The sequence below is a fragment of the Cygnus olor genome, chromosome 1 (assembly GCF_009769625.2).
Source record: "Cygnus olor isolate bCygOlo1 chromosome 1, bCygOlo1.pri.v2, whole genome shotgun sequence".
Classification (NCBI taxonomy): Eukaryota; Metazoa; Chordata; class Aves; order Anseriformes; family Anatidae; genus Cygnus; species Cygnus olor.
This window is the reverse complement of record NC_049169.1, coordinates 3,001,115-3,015,437: the sequence shown is the minus strand read 5'-3', so window position 1 is coordinate 3,015,437 and position 14,323 is coordinate 3,001,115. Positions and strand designations below refer to the sequence as shown.

The following is a 14,323-nucleotide window of genomic DNA, read 5'->3' as shown; positions in this document are numbered from 1 at the left end:
TCAGTGTGGCTGGATTCAGCCATGGCCTGAAATTCTTCCTGAGAGGGAGAAGAAAAGGTTCAGCACTCCCAGGGGGAAATATTTGCAGCAGATTTCCCCAGAAATCCTTGTACAGTTGCTGACAATGCATCACGTTTGAGGAAATGTATGGGGTTTTGATGTGCAAAAAAGAGATAATATTGGCTCTAGTATTATGGCATTGTTATCCTAAATGTCCTGCACAGCCAAACACTGCTGAGTTGCATCCTCCTCTGCTTCCGGGGCTAGAAGGATGAAGAAACTGAGGCTGAGATAGGAACACATAAGGCTGCACCACAAACCCGTGCCATACTCTGTTTTACAGATCAGGAAACAAAGGTTAAGGGACCAGAGGGAGGAGGATGTGGGGACCCTGCTGTCAAATTTCGGCTTGAAGGACCAAATTTGCATGTGGGTTTCTTGTTCTAATGGAGTCAGGCTGCCACCCTCACTTGTCACCAGCCACATTTCTGTCACTCTTTCACGCTGAGCTGCTGGGCAATCTGCAGTTGTCTCTGCCCCTTTCCTCTCCTTTGGGGGATTTACTGCTGGGTGTATTGATTGCTTGTTGCCAGTGACCCTGGCCAGCAGGAGATGAAATATCTAGCATTATTCCAGTGCAGTCAATACCCAAATTCATGCTTGCATACACGCTGTGCTGCCCCATTATTGATAACAAAACACGCAGTGCTCAACAGGATGGATGCAAGCTAAGATGAGACAGAAACATGTTACAGAGCAGTATTTCAAATAAAAACATCCTCAGACCTGCAGGGCTACGGGTGAAAGTTGCATGGGTTCATACTTATAAAACCACAAGTCAGGACTGATTTGCCAAGGATCCCTTGAATTATTCCAAAGCCAGAGTCAAGTTTTGGTCCGGGACACCTAGGTATGATCTGAAATTAAGCAGACTGACATGGCTTTGGTTGAGGGTTATACAGGCTAGAGAGCTTCTGCAGAAGGTTGGGATACGGTACGTGTTTGTTCCCTCCTGTCTCAGAAAGGAGAGGTAGCATAGAGGAGGATCTCTCCGACTGGATCACTGTCTCCACAGGTAGAGTTTGCAATGCAACAGGAAGGGCTCAGAGGTGAACTCAGGAGGAAAAGACACAACTGCAATAGCAGGGTCCAGCAGAATAACCACCCGTCACTGCCAAGGGCACCGAGACTTGGAGTGACAGCACCCTGCAGAGCCATGCTCAGCTGGAGACGTGTGGTGAGACAGATCCAACGCCCTTTCCAGCCACTGTCTCTGCTGAGAGGTTCTTGGCAAACGAGGCCACCCTGCCACTCATGGCCAGGAGCTCAGCCAAGCTGACACCTCCCTCTCCACGACTCTGGCAGAGGGCTCCCTGCAGCAGGAGATCACTGGCAGGGAAGTCTGCAGAGAGGGGACTTCGAGATCAACAGTATCATTAAAAAAGCCTGCAGAAAACAAAGCCAACGAGCAAATCTCCCAGTCCTGGGGACACTTGGATCCAGTGCTCCTTGCAAGGCACTGCATAGGGCAGTGCTGTAGAGCAGGGAAACAGTGAAATCAGGTCCCTTCTTGGCCTGTTACACAGAAGCCCAGGGATGTGGATACAGACAACTGCTCAAAATCATGGCTGGATAAGTCAAACGAGCAGTGCCAGCCCAGCTGAGATGACCCACAGAAGACAAATGCTCAATTTCAGGGTCAGCATTGTCCCACAGTGAGGTTGCAGGCTAGAACATCCCCCTGAAATCTAACTTGGATCAGATCCTTGGGTGCTTACAGGGACCTGATTCCCCTCCAAGATCAACAGAGATCGTGACAAATGTGAGAGAGGAGAGGTTCAAGCCTGCAGTGGAAACTTGCAGGTGCTGAGACAAGTCTCTGAGTCCGGCAGTTAGCTAGGGCCAAACTTCCATAATCATTGGAAATGAGAAGGTCTTTGGCACCCAGAGGGAGCTGCTGGAGGGTTTGTTTCAAAGCACATCAGGGTGGACAGGTATTCCTCCTGCAGCCAGCAGAATATGGATCTGGTGGTTGAGGAGACCAGTCTCTTCTATCACCCTCCTCTTTCATTTTCAGCCAAAAAATGCCTCTTGGTTAAACAAATCACCCCCAGCAAGTCCCAGAAACCTTGCTGGGGCTGCCTGCACGACTCTTAGGCTCACCTAAGAGCCATTTTTGGGCTCTGCCAGGTGTTATCAGAGCAGGTACTTACATGTTGTGAAGCACACACCATCCACAGTGAGGGTCTCCCGAGCCCAGGCACTCGCTGCAGGTCTCGTACTGGCTGCACGACTCCACGGGCACCCGGGTGAGCTGCAGGAGGAAAGGGGACAAAAACCTGTCAGGCTTTTTGTGGGGATCTACAGTGACCTGAATGGCTTGGAAGAGATACCAACCCTCCCTGTCCTCTTATCCTGGTGTCAGGGAACGAGCTTGCCGTCACCCTGACTTTGCAGAGTCAGGCGCGGACCTGAAACACCCACCCACTGCCAAAATAATGCATTCTGCCTTGTTCTTTATTTTTTTTCTTTCTTTCTTCTTAATTAAAGCATTTCAGTTGGAGATTTCAAAGACAGAAGAGACTGCTTAGCCTGACCTCCTCTCTAACGGACCAGAGGTTTTTGATTCCTATTAGGTTTCCTAAGCCCCTTACTTCTTTTGAAGCCAAACATACAATTTGGGCCCAGTGACCTGAGAGTCTCTTTTCCATTGAATAAGCTTCAGAGAGCTCCCATAATACACAGTCAATTGCCAGTGCCTTCATCCTGGCTCGTGTCAGCGGAGAGAGTTTATTCCTTCAGATGATATAGTGTGGTATTATCCTGATGAAACACCACTGAGAACTGCCAACTATAAACTGCAGAACGGTTACTCGTGACAGATGACAAGGGAATACACCTGGAACCGAGTGACAAATTTTTACTCGGTGCAACATTCAAGAGAATTTGAACTGTAAAGTGAAGATTAAAATTCATTCTGATTGTATCTGCAAACAAAACAAGAACAGGCTCTCTCTATATATACGAGGGGGGTAAGGGAAAGGAAGAAAAAGGAACCACAAGCAAAATTCCATCTATTTATGAAGACCTTGTCTGTTTGTATCAGAAATTGGCTTCCTAACCACTACACAGACACCCCACGTGGTAGTAGATAGTCTATGTGCAAATGCTGAAAATCTGTATTTTTACTTCTAGCAGGTGGCAATAGCTTTAGCAAACTTCAGACAGAAATACGATGGGGTTTATTTACCACCGCAACACTGCCTATGTCAAGTCACCCAAAGAAATCAACTGCGGATGCTGAAAGCTTTTAAGGACAAAGGGAGAATGTCAAGTAAAACCTACCAAAACACCTTTCTCAAATTGAATCTACAGCCACGAGCATAAGAACATAATCAAAACAGACCACAGCAATGAAAATGGGAAAATCAGAACAGGTATCGAGTCATTCCAACTCCTCCAAGTATCAAGAAGTTTCAAAGGCAAGATGACTTGGCTGTGAATGCAATTGTTCCACCTTCCTTTAGGTCAAGACTTTATGTCAAGAAGGAATCAACACTTCATCAAATATAAACTTCTGTGTGCGCCAGGATTTCGACCAATTAGACTTCTATTGAACCCCAAAGTCTGTCCTGTATTACAGTCCAGCTTTCAAAAAGACATACGGCTTTGACAAGAATATAACAAGGGCTGGAGATCTTATTATTTTTATGTAGGTCTTTTTCCAGTTGCTATTTCCACCAGGTAAAAATGTCTTGCAAATTATTTTTCCTTGATCACATCTAGCTTGAACACTGTGAACATCAGAGTCCTTGAAGAAGAGGCAGATAATTCCATTTTGAAACACTGTAAATCTGCCTTTCCTTAATCCAGATGTAATCAATTGTGTAATCTCCACCTTTTAATTAGAAAATTGTGAACACAGTTGGTAATGGCTATGGAGTTCTTATCCATACACCCCCACTTTAACATATGGTACTGCTGGATTTATCCGTATTAGCTGTAAATAATATTTCTCAACCTGAGCTTCTGAGCTAGTTTACATCTGCCTTATAAAAGTGAGCTTTGTTTAAAAAGTTCAGAACAGGCACTGTTCTAGAATCTAATGATGTCAGGTTTCAATATTCTGAGTCAAAACCCACTTGTGACTATGACATGTGAACAATAAAGAAGTCTTGGAGGACTGAAATTTGCAATTTCTTTGCAAATTGCGACAAAAAGAATAGTTAAAATCTGTCTCTGTAGGTTTTATTATTGTTATTATTTAATTAGCCATCAAAGGATATCTAAGCTCCTCTTGGAGGCAGGAGGAACCTACTGGGAACCCAGATCTCCATCTTTGCAGCCATTCTTTCTTTTCAGTGTATTCAGTGTATTCTTTTTCAATAGGATATAGTTAGCAGGTTGTGCAGGAGCACACCTTGCTTCTGTTTATGTACCAGAGAGCACAGCTATGCAGTGTGAGCTTACACCCAGCAATATCCCAAATCTTGTCAACCTAGTGTAGTAGGTGTCCTGTGTCACCCTTCACATTTCTGTGTTATCCCTGCTATATGAGACCTTTTATAAGTTCACCTCAAGTAGCTTTATTGTGAGATTAATTAAAATTGTACCACACTGATAAATGTCTTGGGCTGGAAGTGTCAGACCTTCTAATTAATAAAGGAAGAAACTACAAAAAAAAAAAAAAAAAAAAAAAAAAAAAAAAAGAGCTGCAACTGAAAGGAAAGCCACCTAGGGGTCGACAGCTGAAAGGAAAAAGAACATCAAGCAAATAAAGCACATCAGAGGTCTAATTTTCCTTTGGAACATAAGCTGTAATTAATTCAGCTCAGCTTTCCAAGTTGAATGTTTTGAGAACTGACCATGCCCCCCGAGAGCAGTCAGCTTTTTATGCTGCCCCTAAAATATCAGAAAAAGAAAAGTCTGTATTACCTCCCCATTGCAGTTCTTTGCCATTATTCATAACGATGAAGGGACCAGACAGCACTGAAGGATGAAATCTCCATTGTAAACCAGACAGTGATTACTCCCTCCACCCGTTTTCCACCCTTTGAAAGTCCAACAAACTTTTTAGGGTGATTTCTTACCATCAGGGGGGCTCCCTACCTCCGATCTTTCATCAGGGTAGAAATTTGGCTCAACATTATGCAGCAAATATAACCAGCTCTCAACAGAAAGAGGATTAACAAAAGCAAAACGTCCTTCATTTTTGGGGCAGGATGAGCCAGGTTAGAGCCATTTGCATTCCTGCAGTGGTCGCAGCTTAACTGATATTTTGGCCTCACTTTGCTAGAGCAAAATACAGATGTAAAAAGAGGCTGCTGTTGTTTTAAGGGCTTACAGCTCATGGAGATGAGGCACATATCCCTATTTTATCCACAAGAGCCACAGCTGAAAGTGAGGTCTCATGCAGCTGAAGTAGGTGTTACCTAAATGCGTTGCAGATGTGGGTCTAAGGCATCTGAGCAAACTCATGCAGGAAGTGTGGGTATTAGCTGATTATCGATTACTAAGTTATTAAGTACAAACTATTTAGACTTTGGGTTCTTTGAAGCATTGAAGAAATTAAGATAAAGCTCCTGACAATCCCTGTTCACACAGCTGGTGGACATCTAGGAGCTGCTACGCTTCCAAGGCTTTGTCCATGGCACGCTGGGGAGCATCTAGACTGTCCCATACTCGCAGCTATCTGCAGTGAGATGCAATCCCAGAGGCAGGGTCAGACAAGTGGTAAATGAAGCTGATGTCCTTTCCAAGGGCAGCAGGAAAGCAGCGAGCACGTCCAGCTACCTTAGCTGCAGCAGGGTCTGAAGGGATATTTCACTTCGTCAACACATACATTCACAAGTCCCCAAAGAAATCATGCGTGCGTTTCTCGCTCCCAAGAACATCTCACAAAATCTGGCAAACCTGCAAACTGCCGTACAGCATACAGCTCACCTGCTAGATATGACCTGAGGGCTTCTCACACAACACCAGGGCCATCCTCACCTCTGACCCGGCTCAAATTCCAAACCGCAGCTTCTGCAGCTCCCAGATCTTACTTTCACCCTCTATTCCCGGTATGAATGAGCTTCAGAAAGTCATTTAAAACAACGTGATTGAGGTTTTGGATCTGATAGACAGTAACAGTAAATCCTGTTAGAAATTTGGCTCCTGCTTCTGCCATTATATATTCACAAAAGCTCCTGCTATGTGCTCAGTCATAATTTTCTGGCTCCCATTTTTGACTTTTTTTTAATTTCAATATACATTACTTTTTTTTTCCCCCCCTTAAACTGCCAACATTCTGGTCAAAACGTGAATCATTGCTCAATCTCTGCTGTTATAATTGGATGTTAATACAGCAGCGGGAGTTATTCAGTCTGATGGACTAAGTTAATTTAAATGTACAAAAAGGCATCTTAAGTAGCCAATTTCCTTCCCAACAGTCAAAAGATACATTTCCAAAACACTGAGCAGTGACTGTCAAGCTATGTGGGTTTGGTGAATGCTGCTATCTTTCAAGACTCAGCCCTGAAAAACTGCTGCAAGATTAAGAGAGGAGCTTATTTGATTTCAAAGCCTTGAACAGATTATTCATGATAACACAGTTTATTAAATAGAGCAAGACAAAAAAACACCTAAGAGACCACTGGTGGGTCCAGATTCTGCATCCTTAACAGATTTATTGAGGATATTTGGTCACCTGCGGGGCGTGCCAAGATGCCAATTTTAATTTGGCCTGAATTACGGACAAAGGGACCTTGAGTTCCTCTGGTTTGTTCCAACTCCCATGCCTCCAACACCTGATCTGCAAACTCAGCAAAAAGCAGGAACGGAGAAAAGAAAAGCCCAGGGAGCTGAAGCATGGCTTAGACTGGTAAGAAATAGGATATTGTGCATGTGGATGTCTGTACAAGCGGTGGGAGAGGAGATGCTCCTGCGGGGATAGAGGCGAGGATCTGAGTTTGATTCCAGCCTGCCACTCCGGTGTGATGAGTAAATAACTTGCCAGTCCCGCTGGGACAGGCAATGTAATTTCTCATCAGACACCCCCAAGCTCTTCGTCTTCATTGCAACACTTCCCAGTAAATCCATGCTTACACACTTGGAAAACTGGAGGCTTTAATTAAGGAGAGTTAATTGGAAGCAGCAGTAGCTGTCAAGGACAAATGACACAATAATTAAACTGGGGGTCAATGTCCCCCTGTGTGGCAGGGTAAATTACCTGTCCAAATATGCTTGGTCACAAAGGGCTTCCTACCTACATCTGTGTTTGTGCTGCTCCTCCTCCTCTCCCTTTTCTCCCTTGAGTTCAAGAGAACGTCTTTGGTTACTGTGATCCCAGAGAAAAACCCCAACCACACCCACAGGTCACTCACACACACAGGGATAAAGCAGAAACAAGAGGAAACACAGAAAGATTTGGGGAAAATTGGTGATCCAATAGCCCCAGAAGTCTCTGGGGGTAAGACTGAGAGAGCTCTGTTCCCATGAGATGCTCCCACGATGAGCTTGCTATTGGTGCTCCTACAGAAGTACAATTTTCTTTGCAACCCTTGCAGTGAATTTTTCTTCCCCACGCCTCCCTTGGCAGGACCCTGATTTAAGGCAGGCTCAGAAAAGGGAACTTGGGGATCTTGCATGTGGAGTGTACTGGACTTTGGGAAAGCTCTGGCATGGGAGGTAAGCAAAGCAAGCTACAAGTTCAGGCTCTGCCAAAGGAGATCCACTTTACAGGATAGGATTTCTCTGCTCTGTTTTAAATGTCTACCCAGGGATGAGATAAATCACGCCCTGGATTGCCTATGTCTATCCACTGAATATAAGAGGCTAGACAGCCAGGTCAGATGGAGACGTTTACAACGTACATGGTGAACACTGGGTGAGGTGAATCCCCCATCAATGCCACACTTAAATTTCTGCTGTTTCTTTAATCATCTTAACTCTGCAAACATGTTGAGGTCTCCCCTCTTCCCAGTTACAGCACCAGAATAACCAGTCATAGTGCAAAATACATTTTCTTTAATTATTAGAAGAGGGGTAGAGGAAACCCACTGTGTTGCATAGCTAGAAAAATGTTCCAGGAACTCAGAAGACCCTGTGTGATGACACAGGCCATGTCTGAACAAGTGACATTCACAGTCTGCTCTGTAAATACAGCCTTCATGCTTTGCTGGGTCCAAGCTTATTCCTGCTTTCTGTTCTGGCTTTATTTACAAAGAATCCCAGAATCATCAGGGTTGGAAAATACCTTCAAGATCATCTGGTCCAACTGTCCCCCTACCACCAATGTCACCCACTAAACTATGTCCCTAACCACCATGTCCAACCTCTCCTTGAACACCCCCAGGGATGGTGATGCCACCACGCCCCTGGGCAACCCGTCCGAATGCCTGACTGCTCTTTCTGAGAAGAAATGTCTCCTAATTTCCAACCTGAACCTCCCCTGGCACAACTTGAGGCCAGACACTGATAACACAGATTACCTGGATCCTTTTCCCAAAGGCTTGTTTGCCTCTTAGGTTCCCCCTTCATAAATGCTCAGCCCACACCCTGTACTGACCCTTCTGCGAGGCAGTCCCCCATGCCTTGGTGACGCTTCTCCCAAAAGCATCAGAGCTTGAGGAGAAGCTAGGGACACACCGATCTGGAACAATATGGCCAGAAACCTGGAAATTCGACGAGTCCATGTTTCAGTATTGTATCTCATACAGCATTCCTCTCTCTTCACTCTTGTTCTTCCTTATCAATAATACTAAATATTTCCCCAGCTGGGATAGCAACCACTCACTCCACCAGCATGCTGAAATGCTCTCCCCACAAGGCAGGAAATTTTATAGGACTCCTTGCCTCTTGTAAGAATAACAGCTCGGAGGTGTGGAAGGCATGTCAGGGGATTTCACCCAAGCCTGATGAAACCAGCACCTTCCTGCCCACCCTGCAAGCCAGGTCCAGGTAACTTCAGATCCCCCCTGTCTTGTTTCCTTTATCCCACAGTCAAGTGTTTCTGTCTGTAAACTGTAAAATAAATGAGGTTTGGCTAAAAGTCTGTTCAAAAACCTTCAAAATAGAGCCTCATGTCGTAATTAATACAGAGCCAGCTTGGGCTTAATGAGAGCCAGTGCCTGTGTGGTTACTGAAACAAGCCCGCTAAGCAAGGGCTAGGTTGTTACCCAGGCTCTATAAAGACTATATATAGATATAATTGGGACCCATAATGGGATTTATGTCACTGCAATGGACTTTCACAAAGTCCACCATCATTTGAAAGCTCCTGGTAGAGGTGTGAGCAGTTAAAACACACGGGGAAAAGGTTATAGTTATTTCTAATGGTTCTGACTACTTTCCAGGTCACGTTCTTCCAACATCTTTCCAGATGTTGCCATCCTCTCCCTCAGTGGGACGTAGTACATGAAGGATTGATGGCGTTGCTCTAGTTCCCTTGTACGGGATGCACTTTAATTCCCTTGTGTTGGACAAGTTGGATTTGATGATCCCTGTGGGTCCCTTCCTGCTGGGGATATCCTAAGATTCTAGGGTTAGACTACCCCCTGCAAGCACTGTCAAGCTACAGAGAGTGTGGCAGAGAGACACTTTGAAAAATTGCTCTTTCTTCAGTTGTGGTAAGACAAAATCTCCCATAATAGCACATAAAAACAGCTGTACTGGTTGGCATCGATAATCCACATATCCCAGTTCCTTGTCTTCAGCCATGGCCATGTGGCACTAAGGAAAAAATCAGAATAGGGTGAGTATATTCGATATGTCCCCAGCAATTGCACAGCTTTAGGCTATTTTCATTTAGGGGAACTTCTGAACCTCATGTGTCTCTATCCCATAACCCAAAGAGATCTTTCTTTAATTTTCCAGTTTACCTTGAAATCACATTCGCTTTTCTATCCACAGCTTGCTCTGGAAGGTCCAGAACCCACTGCTTGAAGGAGTTCCATCCTTTCGCTCTCTATAGGTACCTTAAAGGAGGCTGTAGCGAAGTGGGGGTTGGTCTATTCTCCCACATGCCTAGTGACAGGACGAGGGGGAATGGGCTAAAGTTGCGCCAGCGGAGGTTTAGGTTGGATATTAGGAAAAACTTCTTTACTGAAAGGGTTGTTAGGCATTGGAATGGGCTGCCCAGGGAAGTGGTTGAGTCACCATCCCTGGAGGTCTTTAAAAGATGTTTAGATGTTGAGCTTAGTGATATGGTTTAGTGGAGGACTTGTTAGTGTTAGGTCAGAGGTCGGAATAGGTGATCTTGGAGGTCTCTTCCAACCTAGACGATTCTGTGATTCTGTGATTCTGTGATTTGTTTGTTCAGGACCTGATTTTTAGCAGTTTAAATTCATGCCCTGCAATACTTCTATTTGAAGAGGCAGTGAAAAGTCACTTCCTATCCATCCCTTTCTGCCATTCATAATTTCACCAAATTCTACCATTCACCCCTACTCCTAACTTCCCAGGCTGAAGAGTTCCTGCTCCTTCCACTTCCCACATGGAAACCATTCCATACCTGTGATCACCTCTATTGAGTTTCTCTTTTAACCATTTATTTACTCTTTCAACCCAAATTTTAAACATAAAGGAGGGCTACCTAGTGGTCTAGGTCACCTCCTTACAGCTTTCTCCATCTCTCTCCCTTAACCACACCATCAATAGTGATTAAGCTACTGCCTTTAGCAGGATGACACCTCTCAGCTTGAGGCACTCGACCAAAGGCAAAGGAAAACAGAACATCTTAAACCTTGATTAAGACTGCTTTGTCACTCGGTGAACCTCGGGTAACTCCTAAAGGTGCGTGCACCTATAGATTTTAGATGTGTGAGCACAGAGCGGTGTTGAGGCTCATGCCACTCCTCAGAGGAGGCACTTCTGGCCACGAAAGGGGGCACTTACTTTATTTCCAGACACCCTCACACATACCCCCCCCCTTCAACCACTCTCCTCCCATCGCTGCCCCCTGTCCATTTTTAAGCAATGCTCCACACCGTGCCATCAAATCTCAGCTGACACAGCTCAGTCTGCCACAGGCAGCACCAACAGAGGTGATAACACCAGCTGAAGAGCTATGAGGCCACACCAGTTAATCTGCAAACCAAAAGCTTAAAATCTGAGCCATGATAACCCATGCTTGCAGTTCACCCTGAGCTGCAGTAAGCACACGCTAGCCTAGCTTGAGGGACAGATTTGGGACTTCCCAGAGTTAGTATAATACCTCTGCCTCCATGGAGCACTGAGCACCGATAGCTTTAATGAGTGTTGCAGTCAAGAGTTAGCCAAGATCCAGGGAGAAAATGTGAAACAGGCTGTTCCCGAGTCCTTAAACGCATGTCTCAGTTTATTAAGTGAGAGAAAACCAAGCAGAGCTCACTGCTCAGCCGACGCCTGCGAGAGCTCGGTGTACTTTTAGGGTTTGGGCGGCAATTAGCGCTGCCAAAAAGGCAACCCCCTGGCGGAGATGGGGCCAACTATTTGGGGCCACATCTACTTGCCTTCATATGGCTCTGCTGTTTGTTTCAGTGCGGAATAAGTAAAAAGAAGTTTCTATAAAAGCCTAGCTCCTTCTCTGCAGCATTTTAGCTCAAGGAGGGCTTGAGATGCAAAATTCCTACTGAGTGCAATGAGGGTTGCCCCATCCCAGCCCCATATTTCACTGGGTTAATTGCATAACCTAGTGCTGCAAGCACCACACATGTTTTCCCAGCTTTCTCAGGCATTCATCCTGCCATAAAATGAAGGTTCAAGGACATTTGATTCAGGGATCGTATAAATGCATAGCATTTAAGGTCAGAAGGGACCATTAGATCATCGGTTCTCACCTCCCATACATCACAGGCCAGTAAATTTCACCCACCTACCCTTGTACTGAACCAAATAATATGGTTTTAGCTGAAACATGTTGTTTAGAAAGACCTCCCATTATGACGTGAAGATACCAAGAAATGGAGAATCCTCCATTTCACGGGCAGTTTGTTCCAGTGGTTAATCACTCACACCATAAACAGATTGTGCATGCCTTGCTTTTCACTTGAATTCAGCAGGCTTTGGCTTCCAACCACCGAGTCTTACTCTGTTTCTCTTCTCTAGCTTTAAGAGCCCTTTTAGCCTGCTGTTTTCACCAGGAGAAGGCACTTAGATACGTTAATTTAGTCATTCCTCAATCTTCCTTCTGATAAATTAAGATTGAGCTTTTTTTTTTTTCAGTCCCTCTATGGAAAGCATCTTCCTGCTTCCTACAAATCATTTCTGTGGGTCTTTGGTACTCACTTTGCTATCTCTCAGGGCTCTTTTACAAAAGGAGACGCCAGAGCTGACCACTCCTCCAAGGATGCAGGATGGTACCAATCTGGTTCTGCTATGGGCTAGGCTGGGAAAAACTCTGCAAATTTGCAGGGAATTGACCCACTCATTCATCTCAGTCATTGCTTTCTAGGACACATCTCCCACTTTCCAGCCTGACCTCCTTTCCTTCTTACAAGACAGAGAAGTTTGCGTTTGTTTTGTTGGAGGGAGCCCAAGTCACTGAACTGCTCTGTCCTCATCATCGTTAATGCCGAGCTAATTGTTGCACCAATGAATATTTTATACATGGGATTTAACACCAACGTCGTTCTCATTCATGAACATTTTCAAGAGCTTTGGGCCCAATACTGATCCCAGGAGAATACTACTAGGAAAACACTCAGGGTCTTTGAGAGCTGCTAAGTATTACACCATTTTAATGGTTTAAGACAGGGCATCCACACAATACAATTTCATTATTTCCTTAAAGAATGAATCACCTAACTCCTCAAAGAATGAAAAAATCTCTTACTTTTCCTAAAAATACACTACCCAGTGGCCATCTGGCACGATTCAGGAGTAAACATGAGAAGCTTCAAACTTATCCAGAGACTTTAATGCTTGATACTATCACTTCTAACCACCATGAGTCACTAAAGCCAGGATCTCACCGATGCACCTACATCATGAATATCATCCCCAGGACATTTGATGTAGGGCACTACAGGTCTCAGGTATTTTGTGGTGCCTATATATTGTTGCTGTACACATGCCTAAAGTCCCTCAGAGAAGACCCCAGAGTAGATAGGATCATTCAGGGCACTCAAACTAAAGGGGCTGTTAGGAGATGTAGTTCCTGAGGCTGAGATGACCCCAAAATTGTGGCTGCCCTGTGACTACAGGCAGCACAGTCACAGCAGCATTAATACAACTGGCTCTGCTAGCATCCCAAGGCATGCCTGGTTCATCCTTTCTCCTGCCTCCTGGTGATGAATCTCAGTTCAGGCCTTTGCACGAATCCCTGAGTTTCGGCAGCAGCATGCGAGGTGCTTCATTTGTCCAACCAGTTTCTCTTTCTTTGACAGTCCTGTAATTTTTTCATGATTTTTCTCCATCCAATGCAGAAGCTGAGAATCCCACTGCGCCTTCCTTTGTGTGGAAAGACATGCATGGGACCCACATTTTGGGGGGTAAAACAGCTGGCATGAGGATCTGCAGAGAAACAGAACTTTTGCCCCTGTAAATGATCAACTAAAATCTGATTTAAGGCCTTCAATACCCCCTGGTACCGCTTTGGTACTGTAGGAAGCAGCGAGATCTCATTGCAGCTCCCAGCTGCCAGGCTCTGAACTCGCAAAAGCCGCTGTCCAGGGGGGGCAAGGACGGGGTCTGCGGGGTGATGGAGTTGGATGACTGCAGGGTGAAGGCTGCCAGCTGGCCCAGGCATAAACCAGGGAGCCCCAAGGGACCCGCAAAGCCTCTGCCAGCTCCATCCAGGTGGTTTCCGAGCTGGCATCTTGAAAAGGAGCGGAATTAACACTTTGAAGCATCTTAAAGGAGCCTTCTGCACTCAAGATCAAAGCCCTGTGGGCTCCAGGTCTCCTGTTACACCTGCCCCTCTTGCAGACATCCCTTACAAAAGCACACAATCTGATTTGAACCAGGGAACTTGCTCGGGTGCATTTCACCGTGCACGCCACTCCACGGAAAGGAAAAAAGAAAATAAATCTCAAAACAACCCTTTTGTCCCCGTCCATAGAGAAGAAGGGAGGCCCAGACCGGCACACAATGCAAGGGGAAAGAAACAGGAGCAAGGAGCAGGGTCAGCCCCGCGGGTTGCTCCTCTGAAACACAAGCCGTGCCGTGCAGCTGGGACAGCAAAGCTCCCGCTGCTCTCAGGGTAGCTCCAGCACCTCCATCCAGGCAGCCTCTGAAGCCGCATTTTATTTATTTTTACTCTGGGATGCAGCTGAGACCTGGATCCAACTGCCCCAAGGTCCAACGCAGACCTTTATGGACATGAGAAGTGACACTACTTTTATTAAATCAACCTACCTAC

General features: G+C 45.4%; 1 protein-coding gene across 1 annotated transcript in view; it reads right to left on the bottom strand.

Annotated features, from left to right (window-relative positions):
* Window positions 1–14,323, bottom strand: part of PLXNA4 (plexin A4) — a 423,963-nt gene that overhangs the window by 148,754 nt on the left and 260,886 nt on the right. The window contains 1 exon segment of the mRNA XM_040546170.1: window positions 2,214–2,314. Coding sequence (XP_040402104.1) covers window positions 2,214–2,314 — 101 coding nt within the window.